The sequence below is a fragment of the Ursus americanus genome, chromosome 10, assembly GCF_024610735.1.
Source record: "Ursus americanus isolate L20-20 chromosome 10, mUrsAme1.1.p, whole genome shotgun sequence".
NCBI classification, from domain to species: Eukaryota; Metazoa; Chordata; class Mammalia; order Carnivora; family Ursidae; genus Ursus; species Ursus americanus.
This window is the reverse complement of record NC_142136.1, coordinates 69764674-69785927: the sequence shown is the minus strand read 5'-3', so window position 1 is coordinate 69785927 and position 21254 is coordinate 69764674. Positions and strand designations below refer to the sequence as shown.

Below are 21254 nucleotides of genomic sequence, written 5' to 3'. Positions count from 1 at the left end.
AGGCAAGGTTCTAGGTGCTTGAGATATATCAGTGAACAAAACAGACAGCATCCCTGAGACTGCCATTCTAACAGGATGAGACACCCCCCAAAATAAATAAACAAACATAATAAACCCAGAAATGCTATTATCTAGTAGAAGGTGAGCCTGGCTCTGGAAAAGAAATAGATCAAGTAGGGAATTTGGATGGAGACAAAGTTGGGGCGTTGGGTTGCAACGATGTCTCCCTCGGAAGAATTTCAAGTGTTATTACATGTGTAATGTCTTCCTTGGGCTATATTTGGTTCCACTGGGACTTGCATTCTGTGGGCTTCCCCTGGCACAGAGGAGGGTCTCTCGAATGAGATAAATGAGTGAGTGCGTGAATGAATGAACAAACAAACAACAGACGTGAAGACAGAGCATGGCCTGGACCCAGACCCAGACTGTGGGACGGAATGGAAGAATGGGTTTGAAGAACTATTTTAGGCAGGAACGGGCAGCAGAATTTGGCAGTCCAGCGGCCTGGACTTACTGTAATGCAATGCAGTTAAGGCTTCATGACACCGAGATTTCTTATCTGGAAGATGGGGGCCACGGGCCCATTGGCCGCTGCTTTGCATAAGCTAGCCCTGTCCAGAGTGCTTAAGCCTTCTCCACGTTTCACTGGCATGAGCAGTGGGATTTCCCTTCCGAGAAGAATTTTCCAACCCCACTTCAGTTTAAAAGTAAGTGCCTCTTACCTCCTCTAGTCCTCCAATCCATTTAGCTTTCCGTTTTTGCCCCAGTGATTTCCTCCTTGTGACAAGAAAATAGAGTAGCACTTCACAGACTATGAAAACACTGCCAGCTCAGATTACCTTCAGCTCACCTCATCTGCATGTTTTTAACTTTTCGTGCTGTTGATCCCGAACCATAAAGCTGCCAACTGAGCCAGGAGTCCAGCCCTGTAATCATAGGCCACTTGCTTCCTTCTTTCTCCTCTCTGTCCCCTGTTCAGTTGTTTTAAAGTTAGAAGACCCATGCCACCACTTTAAAAGTTTTTTTTTCTTCTCACAAAATTGTTGACTTGAATTAAATGTGTTCTTTGATTTTTTTTTCTGCGAGATGCCAAATTCTGAGTATGCCCTAGCTTATGAGCAAGATGATTTTTGTCCCCAGTGCGTCCTTGCATCAGCATGAAGCTGTTCCCAGGTGAATATTCTCTGAATGCAGCCACTGTGATTGCACCCCCAGAGCTGGAGGCAGGTATACGCAGGCCTGGCAAGGGAAGCCGCCTCTCTGGAGCGGAGTGGAGATGGAAGGGTTGGGGTAGGGCAAGGATGGAGGATAAACCTTGGCCTTTGTTTTGGGGATTAATCCTGGGGCTTTTTCATTTCAGACAAGCTTAAGTAAGGATTTCCTCCTGTGTTGGATGAGTTCTTATTAGGATTGCTTGCAGCCCCCTCTGGTCCATCTGTCAAACTGTCATCCCAGAATTGAAATCCTGACTATTTACACACAAAGGTAAAAGAACTGACCCGTGTTCAATATTGGTTCTAAATTTCTCTTCGTTCATTTGATGGCGTGGTTCTGTGATGGTGATACATTTGTCTCGAAGATCAAATCAAAGGCTAAGTAACACTATAAGAAATTAAAGACATCTCTAAAGGACTAAAGTTTTAAAATCCTAGGATTTACCCTTTGGGACTTGAAGAAGAAAGGAGAATGCAGTTCTCCAGTTTGTGGAATCACAACTCCTGTCTGCGAGGCAGAGCTGTCTGGTAGCTGTCAGCCAGAGCCTGGGAGCTGGGCAGAGGGAATGGGAACTCCGGGTGCGGGGAGGCTGATATCTCATGGTGAATCCATAGGTGCCAGGCGCAGCCACTTTCGGTTTCCAGGCAGGCTGGCTTGCATTGTTGAAAGAACTGGGACTTGGGAGTCAGACAGACTTGAATTTGAAAGCTAACTCTGCATCTACTGCCTTTATAATCTGGCGTAGTTCAAATTACTTGGCCTCAGTTTCTGTTTTTGCAAAACGAGCAGAAGATTTCAGATTGAGTTTATCTATGTAGGTGCTTAATAAATGTATTTGACCGGCACTAGCCCTTTGGTCAATATTGGCTCCTGTTTCCTCCAGGCCTTGGTTTGGTAGCAGAGCGGCGACAGGCCTTCTCTTAGAAGGGGACTGGAGTATTAGCATAGCATCGAGCAATAAATCAGAAATGAAAGTAGTTGGTGGGTGTCCCCGCTGTGTGTGGAGTTTGTCAAAATGACAGTCGGTGGTGGCGAACAAGGGAGAGCCCAGCGATAACAGGGGGTGTCTTTGTATCTGCCAGACAGCGACTCGAGAGCAGGACTCTGGTGGCCAACGCTGGGACATCTGGTCCTGAGCCAGCTTCCCGGGAAGGCGCAGAGGTTCGTACTGAGGTATTGAAGGGGGCCTTGGTGCCAGCTCCTGTAGGGGCAGGTCGGGGAGCCTGAGCCCAGCGCTGACAGCTCAAGGCAGGAGGGGCCTCAGTGAGGGGCTCAGGCTGAGTCTGGACAGGGCAGTGCCTTTGATCGTCATCGTTATACTTTCATTACCGAGGTGTTTTTCAGATCTCTGTAATGGCTAGATCTCTGTAATGGTAGATCAATGTAAATGGCTCTGAGACTATTTTGAACGGAATAGACTGGTATTTCTTTTGCTAAAACCAGAGAAGGAACGAAAGAGAAGACTTAATACCAGTGTTTCAAAATAGGTGACACTTTGCAAAAAACAAACAGCATCTCCACTACCAAAGGACAAGTAAGTCATTTGTACTTGCCATGATTTGCTCCAATCTTAATTGATCCTGAACCGGCTTTCTCTATAGGGAATGAACTTCCCCCCACACCTCATTCAGGATCCTGTCACACCTTGGAGTCAGTCCAAATTAGGGCTCATGAGCCCATCTTAGCCCCTTGAAGACTTAGGCCAGCTGGTCTTCTCAAACCGGTGATGCCACGTGGGCAGTACTCTGGGCGCCTCTCACCTGCTTTTAAATGTTTCCTCCCTGAAGTTGTCTTCTTCCTGCCATTATTCCAAAACAGTTGATGTACCTCAGTACTGTTTATGGTGGGGATTACTTCATTTGGACTGACTCTGTCTCAGTGATGTACTGAAACAACGTCAGATTGTTCCCTTCCCTCCAGGCTCATCCAGGTCAAGTCCATTTTCCCACTCCCTGACTGCAGTGATTCTTTCAAAGTGAGCACGTGATGTTGCCATCCTTTGATGAAACCCTTCAGTGGCTTTCTGTTTCCTTCAGGATTGAGCCCAAACTCCTTAACACGACCATGTGGCAAGTCCACAGTGTAGATAGGTGTGCGGAGGACTTCAGTATGTTAGAGCAAGGTGGGAGGACCATTGTGTGCAGCTTTCCCAGAATGGTTTACTACACTTGTAATGCCTGAGTGGGTTCTAAAGAATGAAACAGAGTTCACCAGGTGAGAGGGGAGTGGGAAAGGCATTCTGGAGAAAAAGAACCACTAGTTTAAAGGCAACAAACCACCAAACCCCAGCATGGCAGATTCATAGCATGATAGCTAGACCAGTGTTGTTGGACCATAAGACGCAAGGAGAGGGTTGGCCTTTGAGCTCCTGGGGAGCTTGGATTTTACTTAATAGAGGTGAGGAATCATTGAACGGTCGGCAACTGGGAAATGATTAGCTTTGTGTTTTAGAACGAGGAGGATGGCAAAGAGACTGGAAGGAGAGAGAAGGTAGCCTTCACTGACTATCTGCCATGTATCAGCATCTCTGCTGGGTGCTCGATCTGGATTATTTCTTTCAGTTTGTACCAGAACCTGTTTTACAGGTAAGGAAACTTAGATTCGGGAAGATTGAGATATTTGCCTGAAACCATCTGGTGTCCCCGGCTTCAGGGGGTCAGCGTTGCCTCCACAAGTCCACGTAGGGTGCTGTGGCTGGGGCGGTCCTGGTCTTCACTTTCCTCTGGGGCCCCCTCTACTCTGTACCAGGCTGGACCAGCTCCGGTCACATGCACCTGACTGATGCACTAGTAACCTGCAGGGGTTTGCTGTTGCTGCCTTACCACCAGCCTAGCCACTTTTTTTTCTCCAGATTTTATTTATTTATTTGAGAGAGAGAGTGAGCAAGAGAGAGAGAGAGCACAAGCTGGGGGAGAGGCAGAGGGGGTGGGAGAAACAGGCACTCCGCTGAGCAAAGAGCCTGATGCAGGGCTCGATTCCAGGACCCTGGGATCGTGACCTGAGCAGAAGGCAGACGCTTAACCGACTGAGCCACCCAGGCGCCCCCAACCTACCCACTTAAAACAGCACCTACTTACTAGTTCACATATGGCAGAGTGAAGCTCTCTGCTCAGGGCCTCAAAGGCTGACATCAAGGTGTCAGAAGGGCTGAGCTCTCATCTCCAGGCCTCTGGGGAAGAATCCACTTGCCAGTTAATACAGTTGACAGAATTTACTTCTTTGCAGGTCTAGGACTCAGGTCCCCCTTTTCCTGCCGGCCATCAGTCAGGAACTACCCTCAGCAACCAGAGGCTGCCCTCCTTCCTTGCTACTGGTCCCCTCCACCTCCAAGCCGTCAACAGTGTATTGAGTCCTTGTTGTGCTTTGAATCTCTGACTTTCTCTTCTGCCTCCCCGTGGAGAAAATGCTGTGCTTTTAAAGGGCGCATGTGACTAGGTCAGGCCCTTCCAGGTCGTCTCCATTTCTTAACGGCAAATATGCCATGTAACGTGACCTAGTCATGGGAGTAGCATCCAGCATATTCACCGTCCTGGGGGTTATGCAAAGGGTGCACTCCAGGGACATCTTGAGGGACGTCTTAGAATCCTGCTCACCACACACACCTTGATTACATTTATGGTCAGAATTTGCCACTACTTAAAAATTCCCCCCCCCTTGGAGTCGCCCAGCATTTTGTTCCTGTCTGCTGTCTACCACATCACCAGAAGTTCCGTAGGGAAGGAGACCTTGGCAGGTGCTGCATTTCATACATATTTTAGGAAACAATTTATTCCGTGCCTGCTTGAGCCGCAAGGCTGCAGACTGGCCCATTCTTTCCTTTCTGCACACACAGCCTTTGGGGTGTTGCCATTCAGGGTGGAAAACAAAGAAGGTTCCAGTTATTATTCCCTGTACCTACCTGACCCACAGCTACTGCCCCTTAATCAAGGTGAAGCTTTCTCACGATTCTGTTTTCTTCAGCCCTATGTTATGACTAATGAAGAGTCCCGATTTTACTATGAATTAAAATGCTTCCTCTTATAAACCTTGACTTCTGAATTTTGAGCTCTATGAATAATAGATATTTATACTTGTTTTCTATTTACAAACATTCTCCAGTTATACAGATTTTTTTTTTTTTAACAGCAAAAGCAAAAAGGTGAAGGGAACTCATCCACTGGTCCTTGCTCGGGGTGGGGGCCGACATGGAGAGAAGGCATGATTGTGTGCTGACTGCAGGCACAGCACAGATGGTGAGATGCCCCACCCCTCAGAGACTCGGGGAGACCCTGGTGTTTGCCCGTGCCTGGTGAGCCCCCTCACTACTTATCCAGCGCAAGACTGGCTCTGCTGCAGGACCTGGAGAGAGAGAGAAGCATGCACAAGAGTCGAAGCTCATGAGGGCATGAGCTTTGTATCAGAGGTTCATAAAATCCGGAAGGCAAGAGACAGGCCTGGCTTCACTGCCTTAGGTTTAGTGTGGAGGCTGCTGGGACCTTCCCTGAAGGATTTCCCTGTGCGAAGTGGCCAACTTGAGCCTTTGCTTTTATCTCACAAAATCGGAAGGCTTTAAAGGGGCTGTAAAGTCCATTTACTAGGTTATGATAATGTGCAAAAGCAGTTTGAGTGATGTTTGCGTGAATGATTTCATGATAGGTTTTTAAACAGTGGAGATTTCATTTGGCATGAATGATGGTGGGGAGAGCTGGTACCAGACATAGCTTAAGCCACAAAAAGACATGGAAATAGGACTTTCAATTTTTGAAATTTTGTATTAGAAAAGCCTTTCAAGAAAAGGATTGTGTTCATGGACTAAGGAAAGAGTATAAAGCTTTTCAGAACCCTGGAGAGGGAAGCCTACCATTTATTTAGTCCTTACCATGTGTGAGATATGATATACGCTCTCTGTTGATCCCAGTCGTGCTTGCGCCTCTGATGTTACAAACGACGACACAGGTGAAAAAAAGGTAATGACTGTCTCAGGGCCGCCATGTCCTCGATGCTGTAGCAGCACCTCCCACGGGGTTCCATGACCATGGTCCCCTTTCATCCGAGCCAATAGCGAGAAATACATAGACAGCCAAAGGAAAGCAAAGGAGAACTCACTTTCTTTTGGTTTGATTTGTAAGTCCAACAGTTTTCGTGCTTTAAAAATTGTTTATTTCTCGGTGGGATTCTTCCAAGGAGTGATATATTCTCTCTTAAACCCTGATGATTTAAACCCCTCAAAGAGCATCAACTTTATCTCCTATTGAGGTTTTCCCCGTGCACTTTCAGTTGCAATCAGTTACTATGTATGTTCTCAAGATATTTTTACTTGGACTTTAGTGCAGCTTCTGGGGGTTCAAGGTTTTGGACCAAGGCCATCAGAATCAGAAGGGTTTCAGTCTACCTTCCCAGTCTTGACGGAGATTGATCAGAATAAAACATGTGAAAAGCAGGGGGACTTTGTTAAAACATTGTTAAATATCAAAGACAGTATATTCATACAAGTCCTCATTTATCCAAAGAGTAACCAGAAATTCACTATCAAGAATTATTTAAAAATTAGCTATCAAGCTAACCCAGCAGAATTTTCGATATTACTAGTCTCATTTTCCACCGAGATGAGTTAAATACCATATTTTGCCTAAATGTTTTAGTCTTTCAGCCAGAACAGTGGTTCTCAACTAGGAATGGTTTTTATCCCTAGAGGATATTTGGCAATGTCTGGGGACATTTTTTGATTGTCACTATCTGGGGATGGCCAGGGAGACAGTGCTATTGGCATCCAGTGGGTAGAGACCAAGGATGCTTCCAAGCACCCTGCAGTGCACAGGACAGCCCCCCCCCCCGCCCCATTGCAAAGACTCACCTGGTCTAAGACATGGATGTTCTATTGCAAACTCTGGGCTAAAGGGAAAGAGTCCTGAAGTTGTTGTTGAGAAACACAACCACCCTGTTGAAAGAGAAAGAAAGGAAGATGGCTGTCCTCATGGAGCCTGGAGGAAGAGAGGGAGTTTTCTAGCTCCAAGGAGAAGGGAGAAAATTCCTCGAGTCCAGGTGATGAATATTATTTTGCTTTTCATGTTGACACACCTCCTTAAAGCCAATATGCTCTTCATTTGCTAAGAAGCTCTTCAGTTTCTTCTCCCTTCAAGGTTTCCCTTAAAGTATTCCCCAGAAGCCACTAAGTAGAAATGGTTCATTTTAAGAGTACAAAAACTCCTAGCTAGATGAAACAATCTGACTGCTTCTCGGAGTCCCTCTAGTGTGTATAAATACATGGGAAAGGAGGTTGGGGCTCAGTTGCGATGAGCCACTTTTCAACATTTGACTTGGTGTCTCGGGGTTTGATCTTGGTTTGCTGCCATAATGTGGCTCACTAAAGCAGTGTTTGACATGGAATAATCCACGAGTCCCTCAGGTGCCTGGAAACAGCTAATTAAATCTGTGACACAAAAAAGGAGACTATAATAGGGCACCAAATCCAAGCCGTAGAAATGGAGCACCTAAACTTTCTTATTGCTCTATTAATAAAAGCTGATACAGAAGCCCTTGATCATTTCTATAATTTCTTATACTATATTAATAACTTCAGCAGAATTTAAATTGAGTTCCAATCAGATGCTCTTATCTTTTAACAACTTCCTTATTAAGTGTATAATTAAAATGCTCCAGTTTAAATATTTTCCCCAAGGTATTAACTACTAAAAGATTCACACAGTGATGAACTAGGGTGTTCGTGGGTGATGGCTCAAGCTTTTAAGCACTTCCGATAAGGAAAGGGTTTTGTTACAACTGGTCTAATTGATATAAAAGGGGAATGGTAAAAAGTTGCTTTTAATTACCCAAAAGCCTCTCGATATGTCGTATTAGCCCTCGGTCTTTTAAGTAACTAAGCCCCATCAATATTTGACTATATCCTCTCCTTTGCAAATGTGAATTGGTAAATAGTAAAAAGAATTTCTCAAATTAAACATAAGCTTTAAGTGATTTGTGTGCTGGGAGGTCAGAAGTCCTGAGCTGGGTGACGATGCTGGCTTTCATCTTCCATGGTTACTTCTGTGATTCTAAGAGAGATGCTTTTATTCTTAGCCCTGGCCTTTGCTTTCTTTGTTAAGCAGCTGGGTCTTTCTTCGAGTAGCTCTGTTACCTAGAGGGGAACGGAGAGAAGATGCTAGACCGAAGGTGGCATTTAACCAGGCTGTGAAGGCCTGATGGACTTGCCCAGGTAACAGAATGTCACAGGTCTCTCAGATGGGGGACCCAGGAGGACCATTCACCAGGACTGCTTTCCCTTTGACGTTTGTGTCCCTGCACTATGAATCTCGCTTTATCAGTTCACCTGCACCCAAATTCCCCCCCTTTCCTGCAAAGAAATATGAAAGAGGACCCTCCTTGCTACATTATCAGTATGGACTCCAGAGGGAGAAGTGGAAGCTTTTCTGGGGTGCCTGGGGGCAGCGCGAGGGTAGAGAATTGGGGGAACAAAGGTACTTTTGTCCTCAGTGATGATTTAGTTGTGATCACTGTCAAAAGAAGAAAACATGGGAGCTTATGCCTCTCCCCGGGGTCCTGGGAAGACTGCCTGTTGGAGCAGTAGGAACCCGGGGAGGCAGAGGTGACTGTTGATGTCGACTTTCGCTACTCGCAGGAACCATCTGCTTCTGCTGTTGATCTGGGGGGTTAGGGATGTCTTGAGGGTACTTCCATAGGCTGCAGGGAACAGGATTTCATAAAACGTGGTGCCATTTGGTGTCATGTGGGGTAGATGGGGAGCTTGAGGAAATTGCCTGATTAGAGAGCTTTATATGCAGATGCCAGGGCTCCTACTGCTGATGACAGCTGCCATTTATTGAACACAAGCCACTCTGCCAAAGTGCTTAATGGGCACTCTCTCATTTTATTCTTAGATTAACCTAAAGACGGAGGGTAAATAATGAAGCCATTTCATAAAAGAGGCTTAATTAACTTTTTAAAGAGAATATTACTAGTAAGTTTCTAATCTGGTATTGAATTTGGGCAGAGCCTACAGTGTTCTTGACTATGCTAGAGAGTACTTTTATTATTATTACTGTTATCTTACTGTCAGAGCCCAGCCAGAAGAGTTTAGGAGCTGAGGTCTTCTTGCAGCAGGAATCCAGGAAGTTCCTTTGGACCTAGAGGAATCCTCTCCCCCCAGCCCCTGACCTAAAGAAGTGTGTTCTCCCACCTAGTAAGGGTGCTGAGTGTATAAGGATATGTTCTCTGGTCCAGGGCTGGAATCATTTACTGGCCTCCTGGAGTGTTGTGTTGAGAAAGACTCTGAGGCCACCTCCTGGCTTAGTGAGAAGTAAACAATTCGCTCTAGGTCAAGAGGAAGTAGTGAAACGTATGCCATATGTTCTCTTTCTTTCACTAGGACTTAGGCTACTTAGGAAAGATGGGTATCAAAAGAACCGTAGTTCTCTAGAGCTGCCTGTTCAGAGCCAGACCCCCAGAAGTGATCCCAGTTAATGCCCTGGAAAGATACGAAGCCACAAGAGATGGGTGGCTGGAAGAAGAGGGAGGAGGGAATAGGCTGATCGGGCCAATGGGCTTCACGTGAGGCTCTATGTCGGGTTAGTAGGCTGATGTCAATGCTATCATTTACTGCTTATGTGTGCCACGTGCTATTCTGAACACTTTATTCTAAACGTGTAATAACACTTAGAATACTTCAACTCTAATTAGTAGGTACTGCTGTTATCCCCCCTTTAAAGATGAAGAAATGGAGCACAGAGAGATTAAACAACTTGTCCAAGTCAGACAACTAGTAAGAAGTAGCTCCAAGGTTTGAACTCACATGGCCTTAACCACTTAACTATTAGCCTCTCAAACTTTATCAAACCCAGAGGTTCATGCTTAAGGTGAGACTAAAGCAAAGTTTGAAATGAGATATAGAGGGAAAGTATTAGGTAAATGGGACCCTCTTGGGGAGAAGGGTAGTAGGGCTTGGGCAGAAAGACAAAAAACATTAAAGAAAATTTTTTATTCGAATATAGTGCACACACAATGTTACATTAGTTTCAAGTCCAACACAGTGACTCAACAAGTCTATACATTACGCCGTGCTCACCACAAGTGGAGCTCCCGTCTGTCACCAGACCGTATTATTACAATACCATTGACTTACCCCTGTACCCCTATGACTTACCCCTTTCAGCCCCATGGCTTATTCATTCCACCCCTGCAAGCCCCTACCTCTCTCTCCCCTTCACCCATTTTGCCTAAACTCTGATGTTTGTCTTTCTGTTTATTGTTTTCAAAAATGCTCAAACCCCACCATACTACACCATAGAAAATCCCCACCTTTTAAACAACAAATGGCCACCTTGGCCATGCTCACTCCACGTGACTACATTCACAGGAGCATTTGGGGAACGTGTGAAGCTTTTCAAGAGCTTGTGGGCTCAGTTGAGAAAAGAAGGGTCTGTGACAGGTAGCACTGGCCGAGGGACCCAGTCACGCTAAGTATTTTCTTTGTTTATACAGCATGTCTCAAGCACAGCCTTGGTTCTAGCAGAACAGTAAGTCCCAGAGGGAATCCTGCCTGCAGTTTATACTGCTCTTGATGTGGGAGCAAGAAGTAAGGCAGGAAAGACAGCTGGGACCAGATAATTGAAGAATTTGAATGTCAGAAAGCAGAGTTTGTAAGTTACTTGGAAAACTGTGTTGAGCCACTTGTGCTTTGGGAAGAACAGCGGGGCACAGTGAAGAGGGTGAACTGAATGAGGGAGCTGGGGGAGTGGGGGGAGGAGAGGAGTTGACTCCATTGTCTCTGCAAGAGGTGCCAAGGGACTGACTGGGGGCCAGCCACAGGAGCAGAGAGGGGGTATAAATCTGAAGTCCAGAATGGAAACGGAAGCACATTGACTTGCATCGGTTGATAAAAGGGAAAGAGAAATTCAAGGGTGATTGCAGCACTCTAATGCTAAGTTTCTAGAATCATGATGATATCAATAATAAAGGACAAAAGAGGTCAGGTGCTAGTGTGCAGCTGAGAGAAATGTTTCCTTGTGGTATCACCTCCGTCAGGAGGCCTTCCCCAAGCACCTGTTTTCAACCTTGAGTTTCGCTCTAGCTCTGCCCCTTGTGTTTCTTTCAGTCTGTGTACTTGTTTGTGGTCTGGGTGTCCGCCTGTTGAAAAAGGTACATTGCGTGAGATCAGGACCATGTCTGCCCCGAGCCCCCTGCCTAGCGTAAAGCCTGGAACCTAGGACACTTAGACTCCTTCATTTCGACAAAGAAATAACTTTGCTGTAATGCTAAGTTAGGGGGTTTCCTTTAGCTCTTTAATGTGAGGAATAAAATATACACCTGGGTTAAAATATGCACAAGGTGGGAAATGAAACATTCAGTTGGTACTCTAATAATTAAACTAAATTTTGCCACCGAGTGATAACTACTGCTAAATCAATGAAATATGCATCAATTAGGCAATCATGCAGCCAGAACATTACACAACTTGATTGCCTAGAATTGTAAAAAAAAAAAAAATCAGTGAAGAGAGTAGTTTAATCATTATAATATGTATAAATATTCAAAATCAGTGAAACATGTTTCTTAAGGTTTGGCTATAATGCCCTCATATTATTAATAACGGTTTTGCTTTTCTTCTACAGCCTTCCCTTTAAGAAGCTCATTCTGGTCTGGTTAGCATCTGTCCCTCATTGCCATTCTTTCTTCTTTTTAATTATCATGCTAACTTCCTGACATTGCAATACATGAAGTAGTGAAAGAGTGCACTGGAATATGGATCAGAAAGCCCAGCTTCTCCTCCTGACCTCAGCCGTAGCCAGAATTACCCTTCTGAGAAGCTGGAGTAGGCGCTACTTACTTTGCAGGGGAATATCAGGTGCCCTGTACCTTCACATTTCCTCCCCCCTACCCCCAGTGCCTGCCTCTGGTGCCACCTCTTGTGGCCTGAATTTGCACGCGTCTTCCTCCCTCTGTGGTGTCGGGCCAGAGCAGCTCAGGCTTACACCTGATTTTGTGGGAGTAGATGAGGAGGGTGAAGGGGTGCAGGGAGGAGTTGAGTATCATCCTCCTCATGTCAGAACTTGCTGTCCTGCTATAACGGATGGAATGTGGTGGTGGGTCTGGAGGATTCTTTTCTGTATTGTACAAGAGTATGCCATGCGAGGCTCCTGCACCACAGTGCCACCAGCAGTGCTCCTCCACATCTCCACCGACGCTTGCTATTGTCTGTATTTTTTATTATAGCCATCCTAGTGGGTTTACCACGGTTTCTTTGATTTGCATTTCCCTAATGTCTAAAAACGCTGGCCACATTTTCATGTGCTTATTGACTATTCATATATATTCTTTGGAAAAATGTATTTTCAAATTCTATGTTCATTTTTTATGGAATTTTGTCTCTATGCTTGAGTTATAAATCTTCTTTATATATCCTGGATACTAGACCCTTATCAGATAAGTGATTTGAAAATATTTTCTTCAGTTCTGTGGGTTGTCTTTTCACTTTATTAATGTGTCCTCTGAAGCACAAAGGCTTTTATTTTGATGAAGGCTAACTTATCTATTTTTTCTTTAGTTACTTGTGCTTTAGCTGTCATATCTAAGAAACAATTATCTAGTCCCAAGGTCATTATGATTTACATTTGTGTTTTCTTCTAAGAGGTTTATAATTTCAGTGCTTGCCTTAGGTCTTCGATCCATTTTAAATTAGTTTTTGCATATGGTGTGAGGTAGGGGTTCAACTCCATGAGATTTTGGTAGACTTGATCCATCAGCTCAGGGATATAAGCACTGTAGGGAAGGAACTCTAGCTTCTGTATTAGAAGAAAGAGAAATCACTTTATCCTAGGATTCTAGGTGCTGAACAAGCCTGGTGGTTTAAAGGGGAAAACACAGCACAATTAGGCTTATATATTCAACTGGACCCAGCTGGATTCTGTAACCATGCAGAACATACACCTTGCAAATCCTTACACTCTAATGAAGGATATCTTACCTTCCAAGCAGTAAGTGGATGATATGATGATTTGGATATCTATAAAAGATGGCCAGTGTCCAGCAGGGAAACAGGAGGCTATTGTCCTTTAGTTACTACGATCAGAGGAATACCTTCATGCTTCAGCAGTGATAACATGACAAGTCCAAAATGCATCACTGACATTGAAAAAGGGAAGAATTAAGGAGAATAAGCTGGCAACTCAGAGAGTTAAAAATGGTAGAGAGAAAATCCTTTTATGAATGTGATCGTTTACTAAAAATGTTATTTTTTCTCCCTGCCCTGGTACCCTTCAGCTAACATTTATTAGCCCTTGTTCTCCATGGTCTCTTATATTTCTGCATGTCTTCTGAACAGAGGTATTGACAGCCCTACCCACTAAATGCCAATATTGCTTCAACCCAAAGTATCCCAAATTTTGATCCCTTAAGGAATAGTGCTCCCTCTTTTTATTTTTATTTTATTTTATTATAATTTTTTAAAGATTTATTTATTTATTTTAGAGAGAGAATGTGCACACAAACACACAAGCTGTGGGAAGGGACAGAAGCAGAGGGAGAGAGAAACAGACTCCTCGCTGACATGGAACCCAATGCAGGGCTTGATCTCATGACCCTGAAATCATGACCTGAGCTGAAATCAAGAGTCAGACACTTAACTGGCAGAGCCACCCAGGTGCCCCATTGTATTATTTTATTTTATTTTTAATTTATTTTCGAAAGAGAGTGAGAGAGAGAGAAAGAGAGAAAACACGAGTGGGGTGAAGGGCAGAGGGAGAAGCAGACTCTCTGCTGAACAGGAAGCCTGATGCAGGGCTCGATCCCAGGACTCTGGGATCATGACCTGAGCCGAAGGCAGATGCTTAACCGACTGAGTCACCTAGGTGCCCCCTTTTATTATTTTTTAAATTTTATTATTTATTATTTATTTAGTGCTGCCTCTTTTTAGAACCACTTACTTGGTGTTTGCTTTCTCATGGAACTCTGCCTTCTTTGCACCTCTGCCATTTAAAGTGGCACCCAGAGTATAACTGGTGCGCATATGTTTGCTGAGCTAACATTTAGTAGCCCTTGTTCTCCATGGCCTGTTACATGACATCTGTGCTTGCTCTTCCTTTAAGTAAGTTGCAGTTCAGAAAGAAGATTTAATTGTATATAATTGGAAATTCTGACCACTTTTCCTAGAACTTGACAAGTAGATTCTAGAATTTCTATGTAAGAGAAAGGTCAGGAATATTTGGGTTAAGAAAATTGTAAAGTAAAAGAACAAAGTTAGAGGTACTTGTCTTATACTGGTTCAATATTCCAGTCCTGGTCTTAAATGATAGTAAATATATATGGTATAGTATTGGTATAGTGAGAAAGAGATCAATGAAACAAAATATAGAGTTCAGAAATGGAGCCTCGTGTGGCAAAGTGGATAGGTGTTCACCAAATGATTTTCTTTCTCTCCTGGGCATAAACTAACCTACATTTCCCAGCCATTGGACTCCTGGCAGAAAGGATACACCCCACTTCCAGTCCTGACCCCAAAAATCCTTCCATGAATAATTCATTTTCTCTCCGTATACCAGCTGCATATTAATGTCTCTTGAGAAACGCATAGTAGGGCAAAAACACAAGCTGGAAGGAGCCAGAGTCCCTGAGTTCTTGCCTGGAGTCGAGCTCCCCAGGACGGCAGATCATCCACATTACCTGTGTGAGATGATTCATGATTGAGAGAGAAATTTTTGTTATGTTAAATTACTGAAATTTGGGCGTTGTTAGCTTACTCTTAATAGCCACGCCTATATGGAACCGTGACACACAACAGCCGGCAGTCAGTGCAGAGAAGATGGACTGTCCAATACACAGGGCTGGGATAATTGGTGGTCTATATAGGAGACAGCCACCACAAATCCAGTCCCTACTCCATGCTCCATTCCAGGTGAATTAGTGATCTCATGTGAAAAACAAAGTTTTAAACCTTTTAGAAGAATACCTAGGAGAACATCTTTATTATCTCAGGTAGACAATGAAAAGCTAAGACACATAAGGTATACAAATCAAGTGGAGAAAGACTGAGAACAATGAACCACATTAAAATGAATAACTTCTGGGGGCGCCTGGGTGGCACAGCGGTTAAGCGTCTGCCTTCGGCTCAGGGCGTGATCCCGGCGTTATGGGATCGAGCCCCACATCAGGCTCCTCCGCTATGAGCCTGCTTCTTCCTCTCCCACTCCCCCTGCTTGTGTTCCCTCTCTCGCTGGCTGTCTCTATCTCTGTCAAATAAATAAATAAAATCTTTTAAAAAAATGAATAACTTCTGAATAAAGTCACCATCACTGTGGAGGCTAGTCAAAGACTGGAAGAATATTTGAAATATATACCAATAAGGCATCAGTATCCAGAATATTAAAAAAAAAACTGTATGTCAATTAGAAAAGCAAAATACTTTAGTAGGAAAGTGGGCAGAGTTTATGAATGGGTATCTTATGGAAGAAAAAGCTTGAGTATGAAAAAAGTGTTCCACTTCACTGCCTGTCAGAGACCTGTAAATGAAAACCGATTTCATTCATTAATTAAAGTCTGACAGTTCACTACCTGTGGTGGGTGCAGATTGCAACAAGCAATTTGGAAAGCCGCTTTGGTATCTGGCTCATGCCCTGGGTCCTAACAGTTTCACTCATCGTGGAACCTGCAATGTTCGATACTCTCAAACATGGTGGTCCCTTATGTCCTGATTCTCCCCTTTCCCTGTGTCTCAAGTAGTTCATCGTAAGTATCTAAAGACAATCATACTGTATCTCTTTAGTCTTACATCCTGCAGTTGCTGTCAGGTTTATTTCAATCCTTTCTTTTCTCCTCACTTGGAACAGTGCATCTGATGTTAATTCTTGGGTACGTTGCAAGTTCCCATAAAAAACTGATTTGCTGGGGCACCTGGGTGGCACAGCGGTTAAGCGTCTGCCTTCGGCTCAGGGCGTGATCCCGGCGTTATGGGATCGAGCCCCACATCAGGCTCCTCTGCTGGGAGCCTGCTTCTTCCTCTCCCACTCCCCCTGCTTGTGTTCCCTCTCTCACTGCCTCTCTCTGTCTCTGTCAAATAAATAAATAAAATCTTTAAAATAAAATAAAATAAACTTCACTTGCATTAGCCCTTTCACTTCCCACAAGGGCTCTGTGAGGTCCGTTCTCAGTATCCCGTTTGCAGGTGAAGAAATGGAAGGGGCAGGGAGGTGGGAGGTGGCGGAGGTGGTACGCACACCCTGGTTGTTCTGCTGCTCCGGCTACACCATTTATCCAGGTGATAACCTGGATCGTTCAGGCCAGATTCAGGGATAGAATTAGACTCCTGAACCACTCCACTGACTGAATCCACCGGAAATTTCTCTGGCTCACACAGTTTGTTTATTTCCAGTTGTTTTCTTCTCTTATCAAGCAATGATTTAATGTTGCCTGCATTGTTGTGAAGTAGCCGGAACATTTATAGAATTCAACAGCCATTCTGAGTACTTTTCGTTTACTAAATAATGAGTCTTTAATTACTGGCTGACTTAAGCTGGTTTTCAAAGAGTCATACTATTAACTGCCAGCTGTCTCCCACAATGATGGACAAGAATAGAGTTCTATTTTATTTTACTTTATTTTCTTTTTTGTTAATTCAAGACCTCTCTCAGAGGAGAGTACATCACCCACATAACTTCCTTGACACTTTGTACTTCAAATAGATGAATTCCTTCCCAGCCTGGAAAGCCGCCAAATCTCTCAATTGACATGTTCTCCGAGTAATACATTTCATGTATGAGGATGATGCCAGGTGCAAGAGGATTTGATAAAAGAGCATTTGAACTTTACAAATGATACAAAACATTTCCCTTCTTAAGAAACTTTAATAAATTAAGTAAAAGGCTCTGTGTGAAACTTTTTATGTTCAATTCAGCTTCCACTACACGTTTTAATAGATAGATTATTCCATTGGTATGTCAGCAGTGAGCCAAGCAGTACATAATTCCGTGTGAAATCTACCCAGTGGCTGAGCCCTTTCCTTCCACCTGAAATGTCCTGCAAACCTCCAGAGAGCCTCTAAATTCTAGGATTGGACTGGTGAGCCCACTGGGTGATTCAGAAGTTAAGATTTATTGTTTTCAGGTGCATGGTGTCCCTTTTCCTGATGAAGTTTTTGGATCAAACAGGTGCTTACTTCTTTATCTGACATTCAGGATACAGTGCAGATCCTTTTGGTGAAGTTTCGATGCATTTGCTCTGTTTGCATAGATCAAATGCATTCTCCTAGCCCTGTTTAGAACTATGTAAAAGCTTGCGCTGACCTGAAAAGAACCATAGGACATAGGCTCTGTGCTGGGAAATAGCACATTCTTTATTTTTCTTTCCTAAATACGCTTTTCTTTAGAAACAAAACAAATCTCACCGATTTTAAACAGACTTTCAGGTCTGCAGAGGGAGGAAAGCAGCAATCTCTTACTCTAAATGGTTGAATAAAATTCTTGGATATTTTGAATATTAAAGCTGTTTGAATAATGTTATCATTTTTATGCAGGCCTTATCTAAATAGAATGTCATGCCTATCCTTTTAAAATGATGAAAACAAAAAATTTAATCTTCCACTAAAATTCTGTATACTTCTTCCAGCTGTCATTGCATATTTTCCACAGTAGATGGTCACGTTTCTAACTGGATAGTTTAATTCCAAACAAGCAGTAGTTGCAATACATTCAGGCTCTATTTAATTTAGTGGATTAGGCCTCACAGCTGTACTCAGAGATGTACTTAAAAGAGTGATCTTTAACAGGGAATAGATGGTGGTGTCATTGTCTTTAAGAGATGACAGATGTATGAGCCACAGAAGGTTTGGAAGGATCCAGAAGAAAACTTGGGGCCTTGTGCATTTAAACCTGACACATATCCCAGTATGCCATATGTTCAGGGTGTCAGAGCAGTCATTTATAAACGAACTGTCCTGTAGACAAAGAGTTTGTTTCTATATTGAATAGTAAACTGAAATTATCAATGAGCATCTTCTGCCTTCTGCCTTATGTGAAGACAGAACATGCTAATTGATAGAAGTGAAGCTATTCGGGGGCTTCATAGTTTGGAGAGGCTTCAGCTTTTCGGGCAAAAAACTTCATGGGTGTCAGAGAGATTCTCTGTCCCCATGCCCCTCACCCCTCTACCTTCACCGCAAGCCTCTTGTTCTTTTTTTTTTTTTTAAAGATTTTATTTATTTATTCGACAGAGATAGAGACAGCCAGCGAGAGAGGGAACACAAGCAGGGGGAGTGGGAGAGGAAGAAGCAGGCTCATAGCGGAGGAGCCTGATGTGGGGCTCGATCCCATAACGCCAGGATCACGCCCTGAGCCGAAGGCAGATGCTTAACCGCTGTGCCACCCAGGAGCCCCAAGCCTCTTTTCTGAAGGTCAAATAACTTGGGTGTCGGGGGGGGGGGGGGGTTCTCTATAAACTCCTTGGAGCAGCAGCACGTGCGCGCAACTCTTCTTACTCTCACCTCTCCTGGGTCACTCACCCTGGTTTTCAGAAAAAGGATTGCTCCTCCTCCGTGAGTTATCAAATGAGTATTGTACACATGTACAGTTACACATCCACATAAGCAAATTGCGTGTGTGTGTGTGCGTGTGCGTGTATGCGCGTGCATGTGCGTGTGTGTGTGCGTGTGTGTGTGTGCATGTGTGTGTGTGCGCGCGGGCACGTGCTCACGCATGGGTATAAAATCTTCAGAGGCTGCTCTTGTCTTTTGTGGAGCCCCTTGCACAGAGGATTTAAATGACAGATTTTGCTGTGATCACTAAAGGGCGCTTTTTTCCACTTCTGGTCCCGGAGAAATGTTTTTCAAGGCCACTCACTAAGAGTCAGGTCAAGTTCTAAAGCGTTAGGATTGGTTGGCAATTGCAAATGGCAAGGAGGGTCCATCCATTTTTCATGAAGTTATAATTAACACACTGCCTGCCTCCCACAGGGTCAACCTTTGGGAATGAAGACCAGCCGGCTCTGAAGGCAGCTCTGCCTTCCAAAGACACACCCAAGGGGGCCAGCCGGGCGGCCCCTCCAGCATCCTCCAGCGTGACAACACCCCGCAGGAGTTTGCTTCCGGCACCAAAATCCACAGCTACGCCTGCTGGTAAGACTGTGTGCTTTGGGGAAGCTCCACAGTGGAGTGCCTTTTCTGCATTAAAAAGTCTTTTCAGAGCCCCCGTGTACATCAGTTATTTAGATGGGATGATAGATGAGTTTCAAATGGCATTTAAAATTAATAATAACAATATGCCACCATTTTCAAGGTACTTTCTTATATTCGGATGTTTAAATTCTCACAACTGTCACTCCACCCCCAGCTGGTAACCCATTGAATCATACAGTTTGATTGCAAGGAAAAAAAAAAATGGGTCAAGCTGTTTTAGGTAGATTGGCATTTGGCTCTGGAGTCCTGTGTTGATGAAATCACAGGAAGGGCCATAGGACCAAGGAGTGAGTCATGGAACCCCACAGGAGCTGCTGCCTCTGTAAGGATCTGGGAGTTCTGTTCCCCACCTCTGGCTCCAGGCTCATGCCACGAAAGCTGGGATCCAGGGAGCAGCAGCTACCTTAGAAGGGCTCCAGAACCAAGCTGTATCTGCTAGACTCAGGCCAGCAGAAGGGATGCCCCGGCCCTCCACACCCATGAAGCTAGTGACCCAAAGCAGGGCAGTCAGCTGGTGCGAAGGTGTAGCTAGTGAAGATGCTTGTCGAGGCAGCGTACGTGTGGCCCCCATCTCACCCAAGGACATCTGCGTTTGTCTGCGGGGTGCCCAGGCTTGCAATTCTGAGCCATCCATCTTCTGCACAATAAGAAAGTGCACGAAGAGGAAGAGAGGATGTGTGTTGAGCCCTAATACACTATAGAAGGCTTATCCATATTGGTATCTATTCTTCCATATTTTTCCATGTTTTTCATCCATGCTCAAACAATCACATGCCAACATACATATATGGGCTTATGTGAGTTTCTAAAGCTGAGAATTTATTATACCCATTTTTCTACATGTTACTTTCCTTTTTTTTTTATTTTTTTTAATCGTTTTTTATTATGTTAGTCACCATACAGTACATCCCCGGTTTCTGATATAAAGTTCGATGATTCATTAGTTGCGTATAACACCCAGTGCACCATGCAATACGTGCCTTCCTTACTATGTTACTTTCTTTATTCAAAGAGTACATCATAGAAATACCTTCAAATCATGGCATGGCTCGTTCTTTTCAGTGGCTGCCTGGTGTGGATATACCATGATGTATTCAACCATTCCCCGCTGTGGGCATTCACTCGGTAACTAGCGTGCCCCTGCGAACAATGCTGCAGCAAACGGCCTTGAACGAGAGGCGTTCTTTCTGCGGGATTGATTCCCGGGAATGGATAGCTGTGTTGATGCATTAATAGGCATCATTAGATTCCTTCTCAAAGATGCTGCAGTGTTTCACGTGTCTGCCCATATCCCTGCTAGGAATAGGTAAGGTCCCTGTTTAGAACTTCTGTCCGTCTGATAGGAGTAAAATACTATCTCAATATTCATTAAATTTGCATTTCCCTGACCTTGAGACTAGCTGGAGCCCCTTGCTCTAGGATGCAGTAACAGCTTATAATCCTCTTTCGTAAGACTTAAATTACTTGTTTTGTTCTTCCTCAGCGGAAGGAAACCTCTGGGAGCCAGTGACTATGTCTGTGTTGCTTTAGCACAGTATCCCCACTGCCTGCCACAGTGATCTCTAGTGATCCTTACCATCTATTTGTTAATGGTTGGATACATCAACCACTGAATCTATGAATGCTGCGTGGCATTTGAATCTTTCAGTTCCAGTTTATTAACAGTTTGACCTTGGTCTAAATAGAAAATAATTAGGCAAGTTTAAGGGAAGTTAAAATACAGATGTTAAATCAACCCTCTAGGCAAGTTTCTCAAATTTTAGTGCATTAGAATCACCTGTCGGGCTTGTTAAAACATGGATCAGTGGGCCTTATCCCCAGAGTATCTCATTCAGTAATTAATAATAATAATTAATATTATATATATGTATATACATATATAATGTCC

At 44.0% G+C, this 21254-nt stretch overlaps 1 protein-coding gene across 2 annotated transcripts in view; it reads left to right on the top strand.

The window, feature by feature from the left end:
- The window catches only part of MTUS2 (microtubule associated scaffold protein 2), a 555967-nt gene that overhangs the window by 357535 nt on the left and 177178 nt on the right, over positions 1–21254 (top strand). For both annotated transcript variants that reach the window (XM_045797034.2, XM_045797033.2), the window contains exon 6: positions 19145–19306. In XM_045797034.2, the coding sequence (XP_045652990.2) occupies positions 19145–19306 (162 nt within the window). The remainder of the gene's footprint in view (positions 1–19144; positions 19307–21254) is intronic.